The following is a 27,305-nucleotide window of genomic DNA, read 5'->3' as shown; positions in this document are numbered from 1 at the left end:
AGGTCTCCCCATAAGGAGCCTTCTCTTCTCCAGGCTGAACAAGCCCATCTCTCAGCCTGGCTCCAGAGCAGAGGTGCTATTTGCGGCAAGGAGGTGTGCTCTGCAGATGGGTTTTGTGCCTGCACTGTGAACAAATCGCACACTTCTACACTGCCCTGCCAGGGCTGCAGCTCCCTTCTGATGTGCCAACAACATGGGCACCATGGTAGTGAGCTCAAAGCATCTCTGGTCCCTCTGAAGTTGTGCCTCAGCCTGGCAGCACTCAAGGGAGTTGAGGGAGTGATGCTGGTGTGTCTCCATGTCATCAGTGGTCAGCACTTCATGGTCCTGCTCCTCAGCAGCAGAGCTGTCAGAGCTGACCCATAATAATGACTTCACCTCAGTGCTGGTGTTTCTGCAACACGTGTGCATGGTAGGACTTTATGGGGATGGTTGTAATGATATCAACTGGTACCTCTGAGATGCCGGCTTAGGTGGTGTTGCCCTGTGGAAGCTCAGCCAAGTGCCTTTTGCTCCTCTTTGTTAGATAGTGGCAGAAGTACCACTACATGAGTTGATGCATCAGGGTTTTAACTTCTTGGAAACAGGAGATGCGCATCTGGGGAGGGCTGGAGTGCTGGCTGGACAGAATTGCATCTCCCCATCCACCCCTTTATGTGACTGCATAGCTACAAGCATCTTTGTGTCTTCTCCAGAGAGGCTTCTTGGGCCTGGTTGCGCTCCTCAGTTGACTGTCTTAAACTGTGAGGACAGGAAATAACAGAAGCGTGTCTGCTTTTAGAGGTGGCACAGGAAAATACCTTTATGGAGAGGCTGTGCGTGGGGAGCCAGGGGAACCCCCAAAGTTTTGGCACTTTAGTCTTGGGAAAGCCGGATTTGGATATTGCTGAGTTTGCCTTATGCTCTTCTGGCTTTACTTTGTCTTGTAGCTCCTCGCGTGAGCCTGACTGTGCCTGAACACTGACGCTTCTGAGTACAGCTCCTTAAAATGGCAGAGGGAGATGGAAATGAAGATGCCATTAACTTGAACAGCTTCCAGAGTCGCAGAGGGAAAGGTGAGTACTGGTTTGTGTGTATTCCTGAGGCGCTCTTTGTGAAAACTCTGCTTGCAAGCAGCAGGGTTCCTCGACGCTAAACTGGGAAGAGCGCTGTTAAGGGGAAGCTGCTGGTGGTCTGTTTTGCCGTGTCATTCGCTGCTCTGTTACACTTCCTTCACAGCCACCCACTGAAAAGTCTTCCCTTTCATGCAGACATGCAAAATATTTGGCTCTTGCCTTTCTCGTGTTGTACTGCCTCAAGGCAGATTGTGAACTTCTTGGGAACACCGTGTAGAGATGAGGGGCTTCTGGTGTTCCAGCCTTCTGAGGACCTCAGAGGAGAGAGGCTGGCTCTGCGTTCCTATCCACGTCGGGCTGTGTGCGTTGGCACCCGTTCCTCCAAGAGCGGAATGCAAAATGATGCTTTCTGTGTATGCCTGAAAGGTGATAAATGGATGCTCATGAATACTTATGCTAAAGCATAAGCCAAAATGATGTGTCAAATCATAGGGAAAGCGTGGTTGTATGCTGTCTCGGCAGTACAGAAACCCTCTGTTTCTGCCTTGAGTGTCTCTCCTGCATTCAGCCTGGAGAAGAGAAGGCTGCATGGAGACATCATAGCAGCCTTCCAGTATCTGAAGGGGGCCTACAAAGATGCCAGAGAGGAACTCTTCATCGGAGACTATAGAGACAGGATAAGGGGTAATGGGTTCAAGCTTAAACAGGGGAGATTTAGGTTGGATCTAAGGAAGAAGCTCTTCCCTGTGAGGGTGCTGAGGCACTGGCACAGGGTGCCCAGAGGAGCTGTGGCTGCCCCATCCCTGGCAGTGTTCAAGGCCAGGTTGGACACAGGGGCTTGGAACAACCTGCTCTAGTGGAAGGTGTCCCTGCCTGTGGCAGGGGTTGGAGCTGGATGAGCTTTAAGGTCCTTTCCAACCCAAACCAATTCTACAATTCCAGCAGCTCTGTTCAGTAGTGTCTGTATTCCATTCTTGACAAGCCTTCAGGGACAGGGTTGTCATTTAATAGCAGGGTACCTTCAACATCTGCAGCCAGGAGCACTATCTCAGCCTTGCACAAGGTACTCCTGCAAAATCACACCCTTTCAGAAGCAGAATTACATAGAAGAGCTTCTCTCTCCTCTAGAATGCACTGCACATTAATAAAAGAAAATGTATCTTCCCTGAATAACTGAAAGTTCAGGAATTCTGTGCAAAAACTGGGAAGCAGTCTGTGCATAGCGTGTTCAGGATACATTTTGCAGCAGCTTGACTTGTCCTGAAGTTCGGAATAGAAGAAGCTCTGCGTAAGTGTCAGTGAGTGTTTCACGCCTGTGCTGTTGTGGTGAGCTGTAGTTTGTGCAGGGGCTGTGCTCAGAGGGGCTGAGGAAGGCAGGAGATCCTGTAACTGTGCCACAACTGCATTTGCTGAAGAATCAGTGGCCTTTGAGCGCTTCTTCCCTATTGCCGCAATGCAAATGCGCAGATTGCTTTTTGCGATGTATCAGTGCCTGTGCCCTGCGGTTTCAGTTATTTACCTTGAGCAAATAGCTGACTTCATGTGTCCCACAGATTGGATAGACTGCAGGTACGAAGGTATCCTGACATTGGATTCCTCGGATGAAGAATTACCTTTTCTGCTGGAAGCACCAGCGGAGCAGCAGCGTGAGGAAGATGACGATGATGTAGTCATCTTGGAGGAGGTAATTTGTCATTCTTGTACTCGCCCTGCTTTATTCATGGCCTTTATAGCCAACTCTCCTGTGAATACCTGATGTGTTCCTTTGAGAGGCTGGTCCAGTTATGGTAATTTACTTAGGATGTCTGGAATGGATGCTGAAATGATGGCATTTTGCTGGCTCTGTTTAATCATATTTTGGGCACAGGAGGGGAGATCTAGACTATTAAAGTCTATTGTATTTAAAGTTCTAATTAACAAAGGCTGTAGCTTCTGTAAAGCTATCTGTTGAGATCCAGAAAGATGGAGTGCTTCATAAAAGGATAGGATGTTCCTTCAGAGGCAGGTTTTCAAACCATGCCTTGTTTGGCCTTGTGTGCTTTAGATCCCTTTATCCTATCCAGATTCTTGTTGGGCTGTTGCAGGCGCTTATATTTTTGCATATTTACAAAGCCAACCCACCTGTATCACCTGTAACCTTTCCACTGGCACAGGCAGTCACAGAGAAGAGGGCCAAAGGGTTTAGCTTGCATAGATTAAGTGTCTAATTTCGTATCTAAGCTATATGAAGAATATATTCAACTTTTATGTTGAATCAACCCAGAGGCTTTGAGAAAATGGGTTCCAAAGTTGACCTTCGTATTTCTTAGTTGGAAACAGTAGCAGAGAATATTCAGCCTGTTGGCATACAGCAGCCTGTCTGCCAGAGGAAGAACAAGGCCAGAGATTAATGCTTCGAGCTTTGTTTTCTGCCTGTTAAGATAAATCGGTAAGAATGCAGACATGCCAGCAGTTAGTTCCTCATTCCCAGGCTGTTCTAATGGGAGGGAAATGGGAGCTGAGGTGAGTTAAGGAGATTATTTCACTCTGAAAGGGAGGTTGTGGATTGCCCAGGGAGGTTGTGAGTGCTCCATCCCTGGCAGTGTTCAAGGCCAGGCTGGATAAAGCCCTGGGTGGTATAGTTTAGTGCGAGATATCCCTGCCCATGGCTGGGGGGTTGGAACTGGATGATCTTAAGGTCCTTTCCAACCCTAACTATTCTATGATTCTATGAAAGTCCTGTGCATGCCCAGTTCTGCCAGATGTTCTCTTAGCACTTGGGGATAGACTGAGGCTGGAATTCAGTGCAACAGAGGTATGTGGGTTGCAGTTTTATGCCTTATTAAGGACTTTGTTAAACAGACTTCATCTGCTTCCCATCAGGAGCCTGATTTGATTCAAAAGATCACCTGGAGCAAGGGTTCTGCCATGCAGACAAGAACTCCTGCTTACTTACTCTTGTCTATCTTCATTTTAGACCCCAAAGCATCAACAGCTTCCACGTTCCAATGTCATCAGACCTGCTGCTCAATGGCAGTGTGCAAACGCTGTGGGTGAAAGAGGATCTAAAAGTGCTGTTGAGCCCTTGAGGAGCACATATCCTGAAAATGTGATCCCAGCTCTGTCCAGCCAGGGAGACCAGGATAACCATGTGGTGGAGAGCAGTGCTGGACCAAGCAAGGGTGAGAATATGAACTTTGCATTGCAACAGCCCACATCATCAGAGCTTAATGGCCCTGGGTTTGAACTTACAAGTAACCAGGAGCCTGGTCCAAGTTTGCTTCCAGCAATAACTACAAGCCCGCAGCCCACAGACAAAGAAGTCATTATTCTGGAGGATTCAGACTTTGCACCACAACAGGAAGAAAAGGTGGAAACCCAGGGAGAGAACTTGGAGCCGGAGCAAAACCTTAGAGAACCAGCTGATGCGGGTCCTGCAGAGCAGGCAGTCCCTGAGGACAGCCAGCTGGATCATCCACACGTCCAGCCATCGGAAGGAGAGCCACATGCTGTAGTAAATAGTTGTGCTCCTCAGCAAGGGCAGCCTGAAGCAGACCCAGGATCTTTAAGGGCATATGGGGAGAAGGCTCCTGGGCCGGCCTTCCCACGACCTGAACCACAGCAGGATGGGATTCCAGGTCCTGCTTCACCCCAGCCAGCACATCCACCGGAAGAAACGGGTCCACAGGCAGCGGTAGACAATGAACAGCCAGGTCCAGCATTCCCTGCACAGGGCTGCCAGGAGCTTGGCTCTAGTAATGTTCCAGAACAAGGAGCTGCTGGGCAGGACCAGGACCTCACTGCACAGCTCATCAGAGAGACAGTAAGTATTCCCAGGGCTTGTTTGCCTTCTGTGTGCATGGTATTCCCAGACAGGTTTTTCAAGGTGTGTAGTGTTTCACATGCTCAGAGCACAGCCCTGTTGACTTCAGCTGCAAATCCTCTTTGTTTTGGCTGAGACTCAGCTATGCAGCAGGTGAGGAGCAGGCAAGGAACTGTCTTGGGAAACTCTGCTTTGAAAGACTAACAGAAGTGTTGAGAGGATGTGAATCTTGAGGGCACTGTTTGCTCTGGGATGGGTTCTTGGCCAGAGAGATTTGGCAGAGTTGATGGCAGGGTCTCAAGGGTGCACTGAGGTGAAATAACAGGAGTCTTAAAGGCTACTGCCCTCTTGGTTCTGCTAGTTTGTTCTTGTCTGGTTGATTCCTAACCCAACACTATAGAGCTGCTTAGGAATGGATGTGGAGCTAAAGGAGCAAAAGAGACACTGAACCCTGGAAGAGGGATAGAAGGTGAGGTAGAGAAGGCTTAGCGACGCAAGACTGAGAGCCATGGCTGCTTTCAGCTGCCTTTCCTAAAGCAGTGTGGTCCATGGCTGTGTTAAAGCCATCATGGTGCTCAGGGGGTGATGGTTGCCCTTGCAGTGTGGATTTCCAGGGAGTAGCACTGAGGGATTACTGGGTAAGCAGCATGAAGACTCTTAGAACTTAACTCCACCCAGCCCTTTCTGACTCTGCCTGTGCAGCTGAGCTCGAGGGGCACTAACCACCAGAATGGAACCACCAGGAAGGGTGTTCCTTCACCTTTGGGACATTCAGCAGTTTCTGTATATTTAAAAACAAAACAAAAGTGGTGAAGCTTCACGTTTCTGTGTTTTCCCCTTCAATGCACACTCCTCCCCTTGGTTGCTAGGGAGGAAGGCTCTCTCTTAGAATCATAGAATCATAGAACAGTTAGGGTTGGAAAGGACCTCAAGATCATCCAGTTCCAACCCCCCTGCCATGGACAGGGACACCTCACACTAAACCATCCCACACAAGGCTTCATCCAACCTGGCCTTGAACACTGCCAGGGATGGAGCACTCACAGCCTCCCTGGGCAACCGATTCCAGTGCCTCAGCACCCTCACAGGAAAGAATTTCCTCCTTAAATCCAATCTAAACTTCCCCTGTTTCAGTTTGAACCCGTTACCCCTTGTCCTGTCACTACAGTCCCTGATGAAGAGTCCCTCCCCAGCATCCCTATAGGCCCCCTTCAGATACTGGAAGGCTGCTCTGAGGTCTCCACGCAGCCTTCTCTTCTCCAGGCTGAACAGCCCCAACTTCCTCAGCCTGTCTTCATACGGGAGGTGCTCCAGTCCCCTGATCATCCTCGTGGCCTTCCTCTGGACTTGTTCCAGCATACTTATTTTGCAATAGAGTGTATTTCACTTCATCTGTATCTTACACCACCACTCCCATTCCCTCTAAGTCTTCCCTCCACATCCTGTATCTCGTTCTGTTTGGGACATCTGCGGATTTAAGTACCAGTCCAGCAAAATTCAGTTCTTTCCAAGCCTTACCTTGTGGATGGGTGACTTGATTTGAGATGGGAAGTAGATACTTTTGCATTGTCAGAGTTGCTTGACAACCCTGACCAGTCCAGTCTTGCAAAGCAGAATCCATCTGGTGCAGTAGTCGCAATACCTGTACAGAAACCCGTCAGGAGAGCAGCAATGGGTGCTCTTTGCTATGTGGCTAATGCGGGGAAAGCTTGCACAGAAATGCCAGGAAAGGTTTGTTGTCCGGTCTGATCTTGTTGCTAATGTGTCTGGGTGCTTTTGGGTGGGTTATACGTATTGTTGGGTTTTTTCCTTTGGCTTTGGAATGTTGTATTTCAGCACACAGTCTGGAGCTCCTTAATCTTCTGTCTGAAGGTAAATATTAGCTTTTCTTGTGTTGTAGATCATACCTACATGCCTTGCTTCTTTCCATCAAGCCTGAATCGCTTGTTAGGCCACCTGCTCATGCCGAACCTCACTACCCATATCCTTCTTGTGAGAAAGAGGTGTTAGCAATCATCCTGTGGAGCAAAGGGAAGCCAGCACCTTGCAGTATCCATGCTGGATGGATAGAAGTGGTCTCTTGAAGCCTGTTTTGGCCCTTGTCTCATAAGTGTGATAGATACACCCGTAACTCTGTGTCTTTGGTGCTATTCACTCGGTTGTGCTACACAGACCTCCATAACCTGTAGCTTTTCCTACTGTAGGAAGCAAGATTCCCAGATGTGAAGGAGGACTACATTGAAGAGCTCATCATCATCAGGAACTGCTGTGACTTAAATGTGTAAGTACAGAGCTAAGAGCCAGGGTGTATTATACAACAGGTTGGCTGCAGTCACGTTTCCATTTCCCCACCTGCCAATGACACTGTTCTAAAGCATACCCAGGCTGGGAGGCAGCACTGTGTTGACAGTGCCAAAGAGCAGGGAATTTGCTAGGATTTTTCCTTCTAATAGAGCTTTTCTTAAAGTCTCTTTAATTCTTACATTTGTGCTGTAGCTTCTCTGCTTTTAAGATCATTTACTTATATAAAGATTAAATATCACTTCTTAACTGTTACCAGACTTCTTAAAAAGGGTGTCAGGATTAAGGTATTGAGATGACTTCTGTAAAACAGAGTAAGAAGCTGGATTGCTGACTCTTGGGTTGGAGAAGAGTTTCCTGCTTCTTAATTTCACTGGTTTTTGGCTTTTTCCAGGTAAAGATGACACTGGTTTGGACTCCCTTATTTATTGTCATCATGGTGGCTTTTATGCCCTGTGTTTAAGCCAGTAGCAGTGGTACTGTTTGAGTTCTCTCGCATCACTTTTTGCAGCTAGAATAGAGCAGACACATTTAAGGGCTGGTAGGATTGGCTCTAGATACCTGTTAAGGGACCGATTTTGGTCAAGCTGAGCAGAAACAGGAGCCAGGAAGGGCAATAGAAGGAATGGAAAAAGAGGGTGAAGACTTGCTTTCCTACTTGTGTTGGCACCAGCAACACAGAGGGGAGAGTGGTTTGAAGTAAGTCACTTGTGTGTGATGCTTGGTGGTCCCTCTCTCTGTGTTTTTGTCTCTACAGCTGTCACTGCTATCTCAAACATGTTGAAACTAGTTATTGTGTGATACAAGAATGAAGAATAGGTGTTGGTTGCCAGGGTATTCCCTCTCTTGTATTACTCCAATGCCCCTTTCCCATTAACTAGGGCACTAATTAAGCAGCATTTAAGTGCGTGAGGCTTGGAATTAGTTATTGGACCATAAATAAGGAAACTGGCAAGGAAACTAGGATGATCCAATGCATTGGGCATAGATTGCCTATTCTGCTGCCTTTGTGCTGGTGTGTGTCCAAAGTAGGGATTCTTGGCTAGGAAGAAGGTAACTCCTTTCTTGTCTTTCTAAAGTGCTTTCCCTGCAGTGGTGGTGTGGTCAGCAGGAGAGAAACTTTTGGGTGCCCATACTACATACTTGTGTACCTCATTGTAGATGGTTGTGCGTAGAAGACCAGTAGAGCCATTCCTGGGAGCAATGGGGCTGCTGAAGTTACACATCTGGCTGCAGCACCCTATCACTTGTCAACTTGTTATTGTGTCCTGGGGCGATTTAGTGAAGCCTGATGGAATTAAATCACACTATCAGCTTCTATCAGTCTTAACGTGTTCCTTCCCTTCTGCTCCTGAAATGTCTCCCATTGTGTGCCACAGACCCAGTGAGATGAAAAGGTGCTTACAGGCTTCCCTGTAGGCCATCTACAGTGTCTGCTCAGCGGTGCGTTACCCACTCACTGGATGATAAAGATTTCTTCTCCATATTTTTATCCCTTTAACCAAACTAGCTTTTTGAGTTGCCCCTGCATCTTTTGTGTGAGAACAGATGGGTCAAAGCACTGGTCAGCCTTGCTGGCAGGGTCCCTTTGATGTCCATGGTGTGTCAAGCCGAATCAGGCTTGAAATACAATAAATAAGGGTGGCTGGGTTTTGGTAGGGATGAGGCTTTTAAGTGGCTCTGTGTCCTGTGGTGCAGATACTAATGAACAGTGCTGCAAGCGTGCATGCATTGTGTGCTGGGACCCACTTCTCTAATTGTCAGACACTGAAGGTTAACGTCTCTGGAAGTCCCAAGCATCGAGATGGCAACATGCAGAACAGTTCAGATGCATCCTGACTGAGCCCCAGCTGATACCCTCGTGTTTGAGCTCCTTGAGGTTTCTGTGTTGTTGGATTAAAACAATTATCTTTGACCAAAAGGATGCAATGGGGGGGAGCTGGGATCTGTTAAATGCTCAGTGCCAAGGTATTTTGTTGTTTTCCAAGCTGATCATCATAAAAAAACTTTCAGCTGATGTGGAGGATAAGATGTGGGAGCTGCTCTTAGCAGGGTATCATCCATTCAGCTTTTGTAAGTGCAGAGGCATTCACGCTCAGTCAAAAGCTTCTGGCTCAATCTGTCAATACCTGATTAACCAGAAAGAAGTGCCTCTGCTTTGAATGTGAAAGCAGGGCTAAAGTAATCGTGCCTTGATAGTGGGTTAATGCTTCAAACCAGTCCAGGTTTCTTAATGAGGGACTGATTTCTGACATCAGGAATGTGAATTAGCGCCAATTATGTCTTTGCTGCAGCCTTGCACCTTCTCATTCAACAAGTTTTACAGATGCTAATGCTTGTCCAAGCTCTTTATGAAGCATATTATTCTCCAGCTGGGGAAACTGAGGAACAGATTCTGTTACTTGACCCAGCCAGCACATCACCGGGTAGTGATGGTGGAGAATAAGCAGTGAAAGCCTGCTTCAGACAGCCTCCAGCAGGCTTCCCTTTCACAAGGGCTTCTAAAGTATTTGTGGCTCTCCAGCAATGGGGTATTCTGCTTGTTAGGATCTTTCCTAAGCCAGAAACTCCATTTACCTGCCAGTTAGGATTGTCTGTGGTAGGAGCTCAGGTCTGCTGCATTCACAGGCTAGTGTGCAATTGCTTTAGCAAGTTTTAGTGATCATTTTCTCAATGCTGTTCTCATTAGACCACTTTCTCGTGGAAGGTGGAGAATCTGGTGTGATTTCAAGCTTTTATTACAATGACACCTGTATTCAGAGTACATATTGTATGGTCACACAGTTTAAACATGTTTCTGTCTCTGCTCTGTTTGTAAGTAGGTCGAGACTGGAAGCTTTAATTCCAGTTTGAATCTGTAACCTTTCCTTGAGGAAGACATCAGCCTTTCCTGGGTTTTGTAAGGGTTTGCATGCTGCTTTTGCCATAGATGCGTTTGTGTTAGCCACAGATTTCAGTTAATGCTGCTGATGCTGGGACTCTTCTTTCTTCTACGGTCTTCATAATGTGAATTCCAGAGTAGCAGAAAGTTAGTTCACCTTAATTCTTAGTCCAAGTACCACTTCACATGGGTGGGAGTGAGGAAGGAAGCCTGATTGCCATGGCAAAAGATGTAGGCTTGTTAGCAGCTCACCCATACAGGCTTCATGTATATGAATTTAGTTGCTGAAAGGCAAATCTCTGCTTTCCCTCTGCAGTCATACAGCCTTTACCTAAGTCTTTACCTAAGTCTAAGGCATTTGCTTGCAGTTTGCTCCAGTCTAGGACCTCCCTTGGTTCTTACAGGGCAGGCTGGGACTTGCCTGCCCAGCCTCATATTGAGATACTGAAAATCAGACAAATGAGGAATGACCGTGAGCTCCTGGGCCCTCAAGTAACCTTATTTCTCTTTACAGGCTTTGTAACTTTCTTCTGGAGAATCCAGATTACCCAAAGAAGGAAGGCAGAGTGGTTTTAAATCCCAGCAGCAGCTTGCTTCCCAGCCAGGATGAGACAAAGGCAAGTATCCTCATCTGCAGCATGCCTCTTGTCCAGTCCGTTCAAGCTGAGCGGAGCTTGGGATATCTGGTTTTATTAGTACATATTTGTAGGGTGCCTGGTTGAGCTTTACTTTCATAGGAAGCCTTTGGGTGCATTTAAGACAGTGTTAAGTAGTGATAGTTGCTTACAAGATGACTTCCAAGACTCTCATGGTTTGCTGTCGCATCGCTGCACCAAGGCTGCTCTTTAAGACCGTTTGCCCTGCCTGCCTGTCAGCCACCCCATCTGAAGTGTTCATTGTAATAACAATACAAGAATTCCATGGTTGTTCTGTCACATGAAGTAGACTTGGCCCTTGTGTCTCTCCTGTGTGGCCTCAGGCATTGCCCTTCAGCCTCCTTCTTGGTTTTTCTGTTTATTCAGTTGTTATACAGTCCATTTGACAAAACATTCTCTCTGAGCTGCTGTGAGTGTATTAAGATAGCTGTGTGAGGCCTAAGAGAGAAACACCGAATGGGTATTCAACTCTTTCTACTCTTGGAAGCATCTCTCAACCTCAAGCCAATAAAGATGGCTTTACAGCAACCTAAATGTATCCTCTCTGAGTTGTCTCATGCAGCCATTCACAATGGCTTTAAACTGTGTGGTGGGGGTCCTACTAGGAGCAGAGCTGCTGCATGGTGCAGCTCGGGGCAGGTTACCCACACAAGTGCATAGACCAGTAGGCTTTCACACCCATGCTGTGCTCTGGACTGATGCTTAGATAGATGCTCAGAACTGGGTGCCATGTAACCTGAACTTGGGCTGGTCTTGCAGGAGGTCCCTATAACTGAAAGAGTGGTTTGTGATGTTCTTGTGTATATTTACAGCAGCCTTCTTATGTGTTTTGCATTCTCTCCCTAGGTGCCTAAAGTGGACTACTTTGACTTCTTCAAGCTTGCCCCACTCGATCAGCGGTGCTTTATTCAGGCAGCTGATCTCCTTATGGCAGACTTCAAAATGCTCAGCAGCCAAGACATTAAGTGGGCACTACGTGAACTGAAGGGACACTATGCAATCACACGAAAGGTTCTCCGGTTCAACTCTTTTTCCTTTCCTAGGGTTATCCCTCATCTTTACAGAGCAGTGCTGTGTCTTTTGCCTCACTGTACCATCTGCTAGTGTGCAGTTATGGGCTTTTTAATGCTCTTCCTTTCCTTTTAAGATGTATTAATCCATTTAGAAGAGACTTGCAAAATATATTGGTCAGACAGAATGCTGCGGGAAGGTTTTACTTCTCTCTGATAGAACTGGCTAGTTGATGGTAGGTGATGCATTAAACTGAGAAGCGTTCCCATACGTTGCTGCTGAAGTGTCGTATAATTGTCAGTAAAACCTAGACTTTTAGCTAAATCTTCAAACACTTAACGTTTAACTGCTGCTATTAGTTAACTGACTTCATGGAATTGAAAAGAAGCCCCAGTTTCCCTGTCCTTGTTCTTTTTATGATGACTTGTGGAATGAGTCCTGTATTAGACTCATAGAATAGTTCGGGTTGGAAAGGACCTTAAGATCATCCAGTTCCAGTCCCCCTGCCATGGGAAGGGACACCTCACACTAGACCATGGCACGCAAGGCTCTGTTCAGCCCGGCCTTGAACACCGCCAGGGATGGAGTATTCCATGGGCAACCTGGGCTTCCCTGGGCAACCCATTCCAGTGCCTCACCACCCTTACAGTAAAGAACTTCTTCCGTATATCCAATCTAAACTTCCCCTCTTTCAGTTTTAACTCGTTACCCCTTGTCCTGTCACTACAGTCACTAGTGAAGAGTCCATCCCTGGCATCCTTATAAGCCTCCTTCAGATACTAGAAGGCTGCTATGAGGTCTGTTCCTTGTAAAAGAGTGTCACTGTAATGAAGCTGCAGAGACACTTGGTTTATGTATCAGCAAAATGAATGTAAATGTGGCTTCAAGCGTTTGACTTGGATCTGCTCTGTTGTCCTCCTCTTGCTGGAGCTTCTTTCTCTGCTATTCCAGGTCTTAAACAAAAATCCCTTGCCCCTCACTTGCTCGATTGAGTATTTGAGCTTCATTTTTTAACTGAAAAGCAAAACACAACAACAACAAAAAAGCTAAACCAGCTCCATTGCATCAAAGGGGACACCAGATGGAGTTGAAATAGCTTTACACAATAGGTGGTGTGAAGTATCATTCAGCTGGTTTGGATTTATGGAATGATTGCTTTATAAGTACATAATGCGACCAGGTGAGCAAAATAAAGAGCTATATTTGCTTCTGTATGGGGTGTTTGACTTTACAGTTTTGGATCAGCATCGTGCTCATGTTTGTGCTGTGCTTTGATTTGATGTGAAGTCTGTGGTTTTGCTTTCTTCTGGGAGCACAGGATTTAAGTCTGTCTCTTGTTTTCTAGGCCTTTTCAGATGCTATCAAAAAATGGCAGGAGCTGTCTACCGAAACCAGTGGGAAACGGAAAAGGAAGAAAGAGATGAATCAGTATTCATATATAGACTTCAAATTTGAACAAGGTAAATAGCAAGTTGTATGTGTTGTGTTCTCCATATCATTGCTGTAAGCAGAACTGGCTCGCAGCAGGAAGTGCTGTTCTTGGAAAGGGATGTGGTCCCAAAACAGAGTTGCTTCTGTCAATGTCTAGCATCGGTTTTGGAGGTATTCCTTAGTACCTCTGCTTGGTACAGTGCTGCTTGAGATGCTGAGTGTGATGCGTGGAGAAAGAAGGATTTAAGCATAGTTCTGGCTGCTCCATATCCATTTCATTGTGCCTTTAACTCTGCTTTAGGGGATGTGAAAATTAAGAAGCGCATGTTCTTCCTGGAGAACAAGAGGCGGCACTGGAGGTCCTATGACAAGTGCTCCCTTCTCCCACTGGTGCTACGGGAGCAGGAATTCTATGAGCAGAAAGTGAAAGAGATGGCAGAGGTGAGTGGTAGGAGCTGCTTTGATCTCATGGTGCAAACAACTTCAACTGGTATAAAAGTCTTGGCCCTAAACATGGAAATCTGCCTCTTGGAGCAATTCAGACACTGGATAACTGACTACCTTTGCCTTTTGCTACCTGTTACGTGTATGACTCTTCCCAAATTACTGATTTTTGAAGGAAAAAAGCCAAGCACTGAGTTTCTTATTTTCTCAACTATACATCTGTTGCTTTTGCAAACACTGCTCTGGACTTTTATTGCTGTGAAGCAGGAAAAGCTCTGCTAACTAACTCCTCTAATTGGTAGCAGGCTTCTCTGCTGCTTTAGGCCTTGTAACTGCAGCTCAGTGTTGATGGTGAATAATGACCAGGCCCAAGGCAGTCTGTCCACTCACTCTGCCTTCCACGGGTTCGCAGTCCTGTGTCTCCAGATCATCTTGTTCTGTGCTGAGGGCCGTGTGTTTCAAGGGAGAACACTGCAACACCCACTGTTGTGTTGTCTTCTCTTCTAGTCTGAGGAAAGACTGGATTCACAGCTCTGCACTTAGAGTCCTTTCTTAAAGATCCTTGCCTTTTAGGCAGATGGATAGTGTCTCCTTTTAATCACAAAGCTAATGTTCCTTGGGGCTTTCTCTGGAGGGGTCCATTGGGTGAGATCATCTCTGCCCATGGAAACCTGAACCAGCAGCTCTCCTTAATACAGAATTCATGTCTTTGTTCCTGATCCTTCGCTTCTCCCATCTGTTTTAGCTGAATCATAAATAGCTTAATGGATTGGAAGGATGGGCTGAGTGGTGGTGTAAGCAGACAGGGAGCTTTTTATGGTGGTTTCTAAATCCTGAGATAATGTAAAAGAGCGTAGAGGCTGTAAAATTGCTTTATCTATGCCATAAATACAGGTGAACATGTCTCTCTTACAGCATGCAGACTTCCTCCTTGCTCTGCAGATGAATGAGGAGCAGTATCAGAAGGTCAGTATCTATAATGTGATCCGAGTTCAGCATAGATGCTGTTTTACACTAAATTCTTCACAGACTCTTTTGGCTTCTGGAACGGAGCTTTCCTGAAGCCGCATTTGTACTGTGCTGTGTTTGCCGAGCTGGCAGAACCTGCAGAGTGTGTGTTGGCTGGTGTTTAGCAAAGGTAGACAAGAGCTGAGTCCAGCAAGGCAGTATTGATGCATGTAATGATCTCTAGTAATTCAATTAGCTGCTGCTTGTATCTTGACTGTCCAGAGCAAACATGGCAATAGAATAGTACCAGGCTTGCCCTTGCTACCACCATTATGGCTGTTTAAAACAGAGATGCTGTTGTTGGAGCTCTGACTCCAGCAGGCTTTCCTCATTTGCAGGAAGGGCTCTAAAAACCTGAAAATTGGGTCTTTCCCTTTAAGTAAAGAGAGAAAAGTTGAGTAGATTACCTTGTCCTTCTCAGTGCCCATTTCTCTTCGGACTTTGGAGATATTGGACCTTTAAAGGTGTGGGCATACTTACTACTTAAGAGGCAAGCTTCTTCACCCCTGTAGTGAAGAGGCCAAGACAAGGTCTCTCCAAGCAGATGGGCAAATGTTCTTTGAGAGGGCATTAGATCTGAAGCTTGCTTTTCCCCATAAGAATGGTGGGAATGCTGCTTCCATGCAATTGAACCTTCCTGAACCCAAAGTGCTTCTCTGCCTGTAAGCTAAGAGCTATTAAATACTATGTTTTCTGTGGCTTTTAAGAGCCTCTCAAGCAGGACGTGTGGCTATTAAGTTACTTAAAACTGAGTTTCTGATTGTGCTTAATGAGTTTTGACAAGCAAACAGGGTAACTAATGGAATGGTGCACATCTGTGGCTCTTTTTAGAATGAATGCTGGCAGTGCTTCTAGCTTGCAGTTGCATGTGTCTGTATATTGCTATAGCTATTGATGTTCTGATGATGATGCCAATACCTCTTTATGGCTGCAGGATGGGCAGATGATAGAGTGCCGCTGTTGTTACGAGGACTTTGCGTTTGAGAAGCTGACTCAGTGTGCAGATGGTCACTTGTTCTGCAAGGAGTGCCTAATTAAATATGCTCAGGAGGCAGTCTTTGGCTCTGGGAAGGTAAGAATTTCCCACCTGCATGAGGGGAAGATGGGTAAAACGCTGCTGGGAGATCACAGTGCTGTGATTGTGTAATGTTGTTGCTTTAATTGGATGTAGAATCATAGAATGGTTTGGGTTGGAAAGGACCTTAAGATCATCCAGTTCCAACCCCCCTGCCATGGGCAGGGACACCTCACACTAAACCATGGCACCCAAGGCTCTGTCCAACCTGGCCTTGAACACCACCAGGGATGGAGCATTCACAACTTCCCTGGGCCACCCATTCCAGTGCTTCACCACCCTCACAGGAAAGAATTTCCTCCTTAGATCCAATCTAAACTTCCCCTGTTTCAGTTTGAACCCGTTACCCCTTGTCCTGTCACTACAGTCCCCAATGACGAGTCCCTCCCCAGCATCCCTATAGCCCCTCTTCACACACTGGAAGGCTGCTCTGAGGTCTCCACGCAGCCTTCTCTTCTCCAGGCTGAGCAGCCCCAACTTTCTCAGCCTGTCTCCGTACAGTGGTGTTCCAGCCCCTGATCATCCTCGTGGCCTCCTCTGGACTTGTTCCAAGGACATACTCAAATGGAATTGTGTCCTGAAATCCAAATCCATTCAGTCAGTCTCTCCATCAGAGTGGGATCTTTGAACAGGATTTCAGTTTTGCCAGCCTCCATCTTCTATGCTCACTGCTGAGCAACTGGGATTATTAGGAGAACTTTCCACACTATTCATAGAATCATAGAATCATAGAATAGTTAGGGTTGGAAAGGACCTCAAGATCATCTAGTTCCAACCCCCCTGTAATGGACAGGGACATCTCACACTAAACCATCCCACCCAAGGCTTCATCCAACCTGGCCTTGAACACTGCCAGGGATGGAGCACTCACAACCTCCCTGGGCAACCCATTCCAGTGCCTCACCACCCTCACAGGAAAGAATTTCCTCCTTAGATCCAATCTAAACTTCCCCTGTTTAAGTTTTAACCCGTTAAACATTGTCACTATTCATAGTGACAATAACTTACATTTGCCTGGGGTTTGTTTTCTTCTTAATAAACCACTCTCTTTGCACAGAGAACACTCTTGCCTGACTTGGCCAATCTCCTCCTACCTGAGAGTGTTTGTCCTACATAACATCACTGTGTTCCCAACTTAATTTGGGAGTTGGTTCCTCTACGATGCTATGAACTTTCTTAGGCTCCGGTTTAGAAAGCATTTACCCTGGTACTCAGCTGAGCTATAAACAAGTCATGAACATGCTCCGAGATGTGCATGCTCCTTTGCCTTGAGGTACGAGGATGAAACTGTGGGATGCATTTGTAGTCTGGGATCTATATAAACATATAAACTAGCAGCTGTATTTGATATGACCCTAAAGAATGCAACGTGCTGTGTGTGAGCAGAGTGCTAGTTGTCAGCAAAGACCATACAGTAATAACAGGCTGCTACATGGTCGCAGTGAGCTTTGAGTGAACTGTGATCCCAGCCATCAACACCATCTTCATGCCCACTGTCTGTCTGAGGCCTGACTCGTTGACTAGTCTTGCCCTTTCCATAAGCAAACCCATTCTCTGGCAGTCGTGTGCTAACTTAAGCTCTATTCTCTCTAAGCAAGGCTCTGCAGTGATGTGTTTGAAAATGTTCTGGGTACCAAGTCTTGCTTTTTGTTAGCATCACCCTGAACCCAAGCTCTCTCCTTCCAACCCTAGTCAGAGCTCAGCTGCATGGAGGGCAGTTGCACGTGTTCATTCCCCACCAGTGAGCTGGAGAAGGTGCTTCCAGAGAACATCCTCAACAAATACTATGAGCGGAAAGCTAAGGAGGAGGTGGCTGCTGCCTGTGCAGATGAGCTTGTCAGGTAAGTGTCCAGCAAAGGATGCAGACTGCACTTACTGATGTACAGAACTGTCCCCTGAAACCCTAAATGTATGCTCACTGTAAGATGGGGAGCTTTCAGAGTTGTATTACACATTCAGGCTTCTGCCTGTCCAAATCTCTCTGTGTATTCAGGTTGGTCTGCCTTTTTCTAGGAGCAGATTAAAATTCAATAGGCTCATCTCCCTTAAGACTTGCTTGCCAGCTTTGTGCTGATCCTCTAAATTACATGGTCAAAAGCAGTGCTGAGCATAAAACGTTTTGACTGTGAGTGACTGAAGAAATATGAGCAAAAAAGGCAGTAGTCAGCACATCCTGGTGACAGGCATTTGGTCGCCAGCCTTATTAACTACCACAGAACTATTTGAATCCCCTTGCAGCAAAGATACCTTTGGCATTCTGCACTGATGGCATCTTCTTTTGGGCTCTAGGTGTCCGTTCTGCAACTTCCCAGCTCTACTGGACCATGATGTGAAGCGGTTCAGCTGCCCCAATCCCCGCTGCAGAAAGGTAACTGGGATATTTGCCATTTGGTCTCTTTTGGAGTGTTGGGCAGGACTGCTGGAAGGACAACCTGTGCTTCCTAGGAGCAGGATGTGGCTGCATGGGGCAGCAGTCGAAATGCTGGATCCTGCTGCTGTTCTATATGAGTGTGTGGCTGGACAGATGGATTTCAGGGCACTGTTGATAAAGACACCAGTATTCCTTTGTTAGGAAGATGTGGGCTAAAAAAGCTTATGGATGCCGTAAGCTGCTGTCTTGCATGTACAGAAACGTTTTAGGTGAGCAGGGAGATGAGTGCTTAAAAGGCATAAAACCAAATTGTAGTCCTTTATGTAACGAAACTTCTGGAAAATGAGCTGAAACAAGCTTATGTGCTGCCCTGAAGAGAATGAGCATCTGCATTTTTCCTTTACGCTGTCACCCGAATACAGATTCAGTTGGAAGTGACAAAGAACTTGTTGGAAAAGCTCACTGAAACAGTCAAAGGGCAGGAGATCCTTGTGCTTCCCTCCAAATCTGCTAATGGCCATAACGGGAGAGTTGTCATCCCCAACGGGGGGATGGAGGAGGGAAAACTTGCTGCTTCTGCACCATCTGCTCTGGGGGAAAAAGAGAAGCAAGGAAATATGTTTCCCCCTCTCCTGAATGTACACAGAACCCTGCTTACATCTGGTGCCAGTGAGCCAAGGCTGCACGCTATCAGTGTTTAGCACTGAAGCTGCAAGGTGTCTTGCACAACTTTAGCCACAACAATGAATTCTCATGTGACCCAGAGGGAACTGCCTGTCCCCCAGCAGAGATTGCTGCTAATCACTGCCATGCCTCTCGAGGGCATTAACCTTGTGCTTGTAGCTCCGGTAGCTTTCTGTTCTTGTATTGACTGCTTGCCTGTAGTGAGGAATTAATAGGAAGTCAAATTGTGTTGTCTGGAGAAGGTGAGGTTGCATTTTTGTAGTGAAAAATCGAACTTCCTGGGGGGCGAAAGCTGCTTATGACAGATGCACAATTCCATTTGAGATCCCCGGTCTCCAAATACGTTTTGCTCATCTCTACATCTAGCATTCGGGAAAGAAACGTGGTTCTGATGGATTCCAAGTGTCAGGAGCGAGGAGGTTTGCCAGTCACTAGGTGGCAATGTTGATTCATGTTTAAATCGTTCTTTTTCCTCACTGTTCTTGCAAACGAGGAGCTGTTTTCAAGATGTTCTGTGGCACTGACATGTGTACAAAACTCAGGCTTGAAGAACATGAATACTTCCATGTGCAAAAGTTGCTTTTTCCCCCTAAAATGTGTAAGCAGTGCAGTAACTGTGTTGGGAAGGGTCAGGACTGAAATGTTCCTTTCCTTCTGGTTTGCTGTTTCATTTCCTTCCTAGTGTACTGCCTGTCCCCCCTCCCTGGAGGCTCAGCATTCCAGCGGGCTGGATTTCTGGTTTCCTGGATGGCTTGTGTTGATTCATTAGCTGAAAATCTGCTGAGTAGCTTAGTGCTCTTCTTAGAAATCTTGAATGACTTTAGGATTTGAAGTGCAGGGTGAGGAATTCCGATTGCAGGATGTGGTGTCTCACAGCATCAACTGCAGCGGCTCTTTGTGTTCCAGCTATCTTTCCTCTGCCCAGAATGAAGAATTTCAGTTAATGCTCTTGCTTGCAGGAAACTCTGGCCCTTAGGGAGGAAAGGGCTAATCTAGGGAACTCTACAGAGGTTGGAAAGGATGCATAGGCTTTGCTAGCAGTGCCTCTGATGGATTCAGTGGTGGTCATGACTGAACCTGGAAGGAGTCCCTCTCTGGTTGGAAGGACTGCACTTGCACAGCTGAACCTAAAGTGAGGGGAAGTGTGGAAAGGGAAAGGTCAAAATGTGCTTCTCCTGAAACCTCAAGGCTCTTCAAGGGTGGGGAGAGGAGGGACCAGATGGTGGACCTGTGCTCTTTCTGTGTTCCATCACCTGCATCTTTTGTCTTGCTTTGAGAATTCATCTTGATACTCTCAGGCTTTCCTCTAAATCTTGCAGAGTTGATTAATATTTGGGCCAGCTATGGATGTATTGTGAAATAAGTGATGGGAACCAGCTGGAAGCCTTCATTTTGGCTGTATGTATGTATGCTGGGCTCAATCAGAAGAGGAGTTCTAGGTGTACCCGTGTCACTGCTTATGATCTCACCTGCAGCTCCAGTCGTTTGCGCCTTGGAGGGACCAAAATGCAGCTAACTAGCCAGAGGAATGGGCAGAGCTGCTCTTTGCCTTCTGTGAGTGAAGGGCTGCATGGAGAGCATGCAGATGAGGCTGCACCATCTGCCAGGGCTCCAGCTGTGTGCTGTGAAGTTTGGCTCCCAGTTAGGTGGCCAGGGCTTGAATCATAATATCACAAACAGCGGGGTGGAGGAAAAGCTTAAATTAGCCAAGGAAAAACACTGCCCAAGCCGCCCTATGGATGTGTTCTCTGCGTTTGCAGGCTGAGCTGGTGCTGGGGCAGAGGCAGTGCTGGCTCAGACCTGAGTTTTGAGGTTTTGCTCCCAAACGGGTTCCTGACCATGCATGGAGCCAGGCTTCCTGGTGACAGGGAGGATTTGCCAGCCTGGTTGGTCAGCCTCCATCTTCCTATGCACAAGGATCCCTGTGTGGAAGCAGCACTTGAATTTCTCACCTCTCATGATGCGTATTCCTCCTTCTGGTGCTCTGAGAGAGCAAACCAGAGCTGGCACTTGTGTTAAAACTAGGGAAGGCACGCGTTGTGCAGCTCTGGGAAGCGAGCCTGCACTTTTGCACATTGGAGGAAGCACTATTTCCCATCAGAAAAGGAAGTCCATCCTTTCAGCTCAACATCCCTCCTCCCAAGACCCCATAGTGTTGATGAAAACAGGGCTTTTGTTCCTGGGCTGCTTGCTGCTATCCCCAGCATTGCTGGTGAAGGGAGATGGTTTCCCCTCTTTGCAGTCTCAGCACAAAGCACTGCAGGGCTTCCAGCCAGGGAAGAGATGGGGAGGTGAAAGCTGCCGTTGCCATGGAAATGATGCATGCAAGGAGCAGCCTCCGGTGCCACACTCATTCCGGAGCCAGGCCACATTGCAGGAGCTTGCATTTCCCAAGACTTTTCCTTAAAACTCCTTTGCGTAGCATGGGGTTTTCATTGTACCAGCCTCTGTGCTGGCTGGCTGCAGTGAGCTGATGGTGTATGGGTGTGTGGTGCTAAATCATGCTACCCTCACACTGGGCAGCTGAGAGCATCTCTAGATGGACTGGGTTTGCCTGCTGGGCATGTGAAGTGTCCCACTGTTAAGATGAGCATTGATGTGCCTGTGGCAGATGGATGCAATCTCCATTTCTATGTATTTATTACTTTTCAGGTCAGGTTTCTGGCCACAACCATCCTTGGGCGTGCTTTTAATTTGCAGAACTGAGACTTGGTGTTTTAGGGGACTTCTTTTTTTAAGCTTCTAGAGTATCTCAGCATTGATTTCAAGGTGCTGGCTAAGACCAGATGCACCCAGCTGCTTTTAACCTTCATTTGCTGTTGGAAACCAGACAGGTTTAAGCTTGTACAGAGCTCTGCCTAGCAAGCTGTGTCTGAACACGGCTTCTCTTAGCAGGGTGCTAACGCTGCATCCACAACTTACGGTAATAAGCATAAGTCGTGTTGTACAGTTTGCAGCAACTTGGATGCGAGTGGCCTTGCTCAAGTAAATTGCATGATTACAAGGCTTAAAGTTGGAAAAGGAGCTGCAGTGCCTGTGATCTCTCTGTACTTGATGTGATAACGGAGCACGCAGCTGCTTGTGCTTCAGAAGCAGGTAATGAGGCAGCCCCACAGTGCCATTCCAAGTGGTTTATAGGGTGCAAGGGGAGATGTTTGTGTAACCAAGTACCCAGCAGCTGGGGATGTGTTGAGGATGACACAGCCTTCCGAGGATGTCATCCAGCACATGCCATAGGGGCCGTTAGTTGTGTGCTAGAGGCTGGCCTGCGGCTCCCCTGCCCGACTCCAGATGTGCCGTGGTTTTAGGCTTAAACGATACCAAGATTTGTCAGTGGCAGGGTGCGTGGGCAACATGATAGAAACAAATAAATAGCTCTGGTTGGAGAGATTGAGCTTGTCCAAAATGCCTGAGAGTAGGATGAGCGTGTGGAGAATTACTTAATTCTCCTTGTTTTGCAACATGTTTTCCCAGCTGTTGGAGTCTGCTGTCTCATTCAGCTTCCTGACAGCAGAACAAACATTTTGAAGGTCCCATGGCCCTGTCTCATTCTCTTTTCAGCCATTCCTGTTGCTCTTCTCTCTATGCTTTTCCTGGAGCTATTTATTTGGATTTAATTGTTACTTAGAGCTTAACCCCGCAGCTTTAGTGGCGAGCAGAGCCAAAGGTGGCACTTGCTTATGGCAGACCCCTGTCATTTCCTTCTGATGGCAGTGACCTCAAGGCCCAACTCTGGTGTTTAAATTCCCGTTGGAATTGTGGCTGTGTGAATGCAGCTCAGCAGAATTTACCGGGATGAGGAAGAAAGGGGAATGTGGTGTGGAATCAGTGCGTCTTACTGGGGATGGAGCACTTGCGCCTGTGTATACTTTCATCCGGAGGCCTGTCTCCTGCTTGTCCAGGCCAGCGGAGCGGTCTAACCCATCGTTTCATGGCTCTGCCATCTTCCCCCTCAGCACTGCATCCCTAAACCCTCCTGCTCTAGCGCTCTCAGCCTTCTCCTCCAGCTCGGCGCCTGTTGAACCGAGCGGCGCGCATGGGAGCGCGCTCCGCTCTGCTGCTGCCAAACCCACAACAAATGGCAAGTTTCCGTCTGTCATCCCGGCTCCCAGGCTGGGCAGCCCATGTTCATTTTTCTTCCTTAAAAGGCCATTGCATCTCCTCGACTGCAGCCGTGCTCTGTGCCGCAGGCAGGGCGAGCGGCGACGCTATCGCACAGCGCTGCGGATCAGCGCATCTCGCCTCAAAGGGATCAGCAGGAGGGAGGGACCGAGGCCGAAGGTGGGGTTGAGGTGATTGTAGGCAGCAGGTAACGCCCCCTGATAGGTTTTTATTGCTAAGTCCTAAAGGAAGAGAGAGATAACAGGAGAGTTCTGGTGCAGCAAAGCCTTGAAAGTCCAGTCCCATGTAGGAAGGATACATGCGTTCTAAGCCACGTGGTGTGTCCCATTGAGGTGTGTAGGGTCAAAGTTGGAAGGGGGGTGCTGAGAGTCAGGAGATCTCCTCCTCGTCAGCTTTATCTTGATGGGGAGAGCTGCAAGGGAAAGCCACGTGTCGGGTTCTCCTTGCTTCCCTAAAGGCTGGATGGTTCATAATCATACCCTTGATCCCTGGTTGTGAGGGAGCATTCAGGAAAGCCAGAGAGGGAAACAACTTGTCCCGTATCTTGCTTTTAGGTGTATGCTTGGTCTGGGCTAGGAGTAGTACAAGAATTGTGTGGTGCCAGCAGCAGCTTGCTCCTAAATGCCCCTTTCCAGAAAGGAGGCACAATGATCAGCCCCAAATCACTCCTTGCCTTATCTACCTGCCACCCTTCCTCAGGACACATAAGAAGGGGCAGTAGGAGCCCCAAGAATACCTCACCTGGAAAAGAGGGCAGGAGTGGGCTGGATTTAATTGCTATGGTGGAGTGAAGAGGCTCCATCAGTGGGAGCTCAGGTGGTGCTGCTGCTTTTACAAGGTCAAGTCTATTTATGCAGTGGTATGTGGAAATGCTTCGCTTGATAAATGAGTCTGACAGAGGAGGAGAGGGCAAAGCCCAGCCTGGAAATGGACCTGAGGAAAGAGGTCAGCTTAAATGGGGTGTCTGTCTTTTAGAGGGTAAAAAAAGCTGCTGAAAACAAGAGCTCAACCTAGTCCCTTTAAAAATAGACCACGTAAGTCAGTGCAATTGCAAGCAACAAAGCTTACTCCTGTGCTTTCTTTCTGCCTTATATAGCAATATTCATTCAAGGAAAAAAGCAAGTCTCTTGCTGTTCCCTGACCACTGAATACCTCTGTGTCAGGTCTATAAGAGGCAGCAGCTCTGACTTCCTTCTGTAGCTTTGTCCTTTGCCAAGGAGGGGTCCAGAGGTGACAAGCTGAACACAGCTTCACATGGGGATGGAAGCTTCACCCTCAGCAGTCTTGTCTCAACCTCTCTCCCTGGGCACAGCCTGCAACCGTTTAGGCAGAGGAGCCACTGGGAGCAGCTACGAACCTGTAGTGGTCAGTACCAGGACAGTGTCTTTGGGGATAAACTGATGGGCATCACAAGGGGTTGGAATAAGAGCAGCCTGGGCCAGTGGTGCCAGGGTTGAAAGGTCTTTGGATGCCCTGAACGGGGCAAAGTGGTCCCGTAGCCACGTTGCTGGGGTTGGAAGGACCCTGGAGCAGAGGCTGAGACTTGCTGCAGGCCGAAGTGAGCTTTAAGCTTTGCCTTTTCCTCCTAGATCCCTTTGAAAGAGCAAAGGAGGAGGAGGAGGGGTGTTCTTCCATTTCATGCAGGAAATGAGAGGAAGTAATACAATGAGATGACCCCAACATCAGGGAGAAACCCTAAATCTCTGTATGGACCAGCGTGCTCAGATTGTGTGATTGGTTTTAAGCAGGGAGGTAACTTACCCTGGGTCACTTGTCTGTCCTCACAATAGGATGTGATGCCACTGAGCCGTTGTGGGAGCTGTGTACAGGAGCCCTCTGAGTTTAAGGTTAAAACCCTGCCCAGTGCTACTTGTATTTGCAGAGCGCCAGAGCAGGGTTATCACTTTGCTGCTGCAGTGGAAATGGAGGTTGGAGAGGATGGAAACAAGGCCATTCCCAAGCTAAATTAAAAACATTGTTCTGCCCTTGCTCAAGAAGCTCCCTCTTCCCTCTCTTTCCTCCCCCTCACATTCCTGGCGTAGTAATCACTGCTCTCTAACCTCAGCTTCATCTGCCACAGGCTCACCACTTCAGAAACAGAGTTAACCCCCCCCCGGCTCTGCATACACCTCATCTTGCTGTACCTCGGTGCTTCCAGGGCCCTTGTCTTTGGAGGGGTCTGAGTCAGCAGCAGAGGGTTTGAGCTGTATTGTGTCAGGGCAGCTGATGACTCCGCTCTCTGTGCCAGAGCCCTGAGCTGGCCTAACCTGGCATGTGCAATGCGAGGAGGTGTTTTGCTTCTCCTTTCTGTTTGCACATAAACAGATCGGAGCAGATGACACAGTCATCAGACTTCCTGAGCTAACAGGAGGCTGCTGCAGATGATGTCCATTTTGGAGGCTGTCAGTAGAGTTTGTTTCCTAATTTGGTCACAGCGTGCTCAGGGCTGCTCTCCTTTTCTTTTCCTCTTTTAAAGCACCCATCCTCTTTATATCATTGTCCCGGAGGGGAAGCTGTGTGTAGCAGAGAACCTCCAGCTCCTCTCACTTCCTCTCTGCAGAGGAAGTGAGACTTGAAAGGTCTCTTTGAAAAGCAGTGCAGTTCTGAAGCTCATCTTCCCATTCTGATTTCCTCCTTTGCCACTCTCTCATGAGCTCATCTCAATGAACTTGGCTTTTTATCCCTCTGGGTGGTCACCTGAGTGAGCCCTTTGTGCTGGAGGACTTTGGAGTAGTTCTCTTCAGGGGCAGAGTGAGCAGTGCTGCTGTTAAATAGTAACATTGATAAGGTGATCTATTGGTATATGTATTGCAGGAGGTAGATACGTATATGATTTCAGCTAATGGAAACAGAATGCGTTCCGTTTCGGTTCATACGTCATCACTAACCTGGTAGCATGTAGGAAACTGTAAATGCCATCAATGGGAGAGAAATAGCAAGGCTGGTCAGCTCTGCTGAAAGACATGTAAAAGTTAGCTCCTGTGTATTAAAAGTCGTGGAACGGTTTGGGTTGGAAGGGACCTTAAAGCTCATCCAGTTTTAACCCCTGCCATGGGCAGGGACACCTTCCACTGGAGCAGCTTGCTCCAACCCCCTATGTCCAACCTGGCCTTGAACACAAAGTAGGGATTGCCAATCCCTGGAAGGGGTCTACTTTTCCGTGCTGAACCACAATCGGCCCTGAACAAATCACCTTCCTGGAGTGCAGGAGGCAGTTTAGCCCTTCCACTGTCAATGTGTGTTTTCATTCAGCAACAGGAACAGCTGAGGAATCAACGCCAAACCTGTAGGTCTCTATTACAGTATTTCTCCGCTGGCGTTAGCGGAAGGAAGGGGAAAAAGCATTTCCAGGTGATGCAGTTGAGGACGCAGCTTTATTCTGTGTGATCAGGAGGCTTGTGTGCCTTACATGGTGGTGAAGGTACTGCTGTCACAGGAGCTGCTGTCTCTGGACAAGACTCCCTGACCTTTGAGATGCTGGGTTACCTACTGAAATCCAGCACTGCTTTAGGTTCAGAGTACATGTCATAAACAGCCTGAGCGCAGCCTCAGGTTAAGGTGCACCCGGAGCAGCCTGATTACTGGTATTAAAGGTTTGGCTGTAGATGGGCACGTATGGGCTGGTCTCTGGAGAGAGGAAACTTCAGTATGCGTCATATGTGGAATGCCAGGTTACCACTGACCTCTAAAACATGAGTAACAGAGAAATGGGCAGATGAAGTGGTGAGGCAGCAGGATGGGGGGGGGAAAGGGAAGGTGAAACACAAGTTTTCTTCTAATTTAGTCAAAACCATCTCTGTGTGTCATTCTTATTTGCATGTTATCTTCTAATTAGCCCTGACTGACTCATCCACTGCTTCCACCTGAAAGGAATGGTATGTTTTTGAAGCCTATGGTTTCTAATCTCAGTAGGCCAGCATTTCTTCTTCTCCTCCTCCTCCCTCCCCTTCCTGTACACCCCAAAAAGCATTCTCTTACTGCTTTTAACCTTCAAACCTCTTTTTTCCTGCTCTCTCTGTTACTACTCTTGCATTATTAATGGGACTGTAGCAGTTCAGCCAGAACACTGACATTACCGATTACTACTCGTAGCAGAGGAGCGAGGAGCAAGGTAGAAACTGGGTCAGGAAATGTTGTCATAAAATGATAGCATCAGAACTGGGGAGCAGAGCTCTGTGTGAGCAGGTTTGCATTGAAAATGGCCTCCTTCACCCAGTAGCATACCTGAGCACATCCACCATGTGCTGCTTTGCTGCTTGCAGATGGGAGGATCATCTCACACACAGAAAGGTTGATAACGGACCTGTAATTTCCAGGAGCAGAGGAATGGAGTGATAGGTTGTGTTCTGCCTGGTAGAGCTTCGAGCATCACAGAATTCATGGGCTCTTCATTGCTGGTGCTGGAGTAGGAAGCCCCTTCCCCTGTTGGTGTCAAAAGGCTGAGGAAGCAGAAGTGGCTGCATT

The 27,305-nt window shown here is 47.5% G+C and overlaps 1 protein-coding gene across 4 annotated transcripts in view; it reads left to right on the top strand.

The window, feature by feature from the left end:
* RNF216 (ring finger protein 216) overlaps window positions 1-27,305 on the top strand; it is an 81,664-nt gene that overhangs the window by 14,303 nt on the left and 40,056 nt on the right. For all 4 annotated transcript variants that reach the window (XM_065684588.1, XM_065684589.1, XM_065684587.1 and 1 more), the window contains 12 exons: window positions 930-1,055; window positions 2,609-2,739; window positions 4,012-4,857; window positions 7,062-7,138; window positions 10,554-10,656; window positions 11,542-11,706; window positions 13,052-13,166; window positions 13,439-13,578; window positions 14,497-14,547; window positions 15,524-15,661; window positions 17,357-17,505; window positions 17,954-18,032. In XM_065684588.1, coding sequence (XP_065540660.1) covers window positions 989-1,055; window positions 2,609-2,739; window positions 4,012-4,857; window positions 7,062-7,138; window positions 10,554-10,656; window positions 11,542-11,706; window positions 13,052-13,166; window positions 13,439-13,578; window positions 14,497-14,547; window positions 15,524-15,661; window positions 17,357-17,505; window positions 17,954-18,032 — 2,061 coding nt within the window. In that variant the 5' untranslated portion in view covers window positions 930-988. The remainder of the gene's footprint in view (window positions 1-929; window positions 1,056-2,608; window positions 2,740-4,011; window positions 4,858-7,061; window positions 7,139-10,553; window positions 10,657-11,541; window positions 11,707-13,051; window positions 13,167-13,438; window positions 13,579-14,496; window positions 14,548-15,523; window positions 15,662-17,356; window positions 17,506-17,953; window positions 18,033-27,305) is intronic.

The sequence above is a fragment of the Lathamus discolor genome, chromosome 6 (assembly GCF_037157495.1).
Source record: "Lathamus discolor isolate bLatDis1 chromosome 6, bLatDis1.hap1, whole genome shotgun sequence".
NCBI classification, from domain to species: domain Eukaryota; kingdom Metazoa; phylum Chordata; class Aves; order Psittaciformes; family Psittacidae; genus Lathamus; species Lathamus discolor.
Note: the sequence above shows the minus strand (reverse complement) of the source record. Positions and strands in the feature narration are given on the sequence as shown.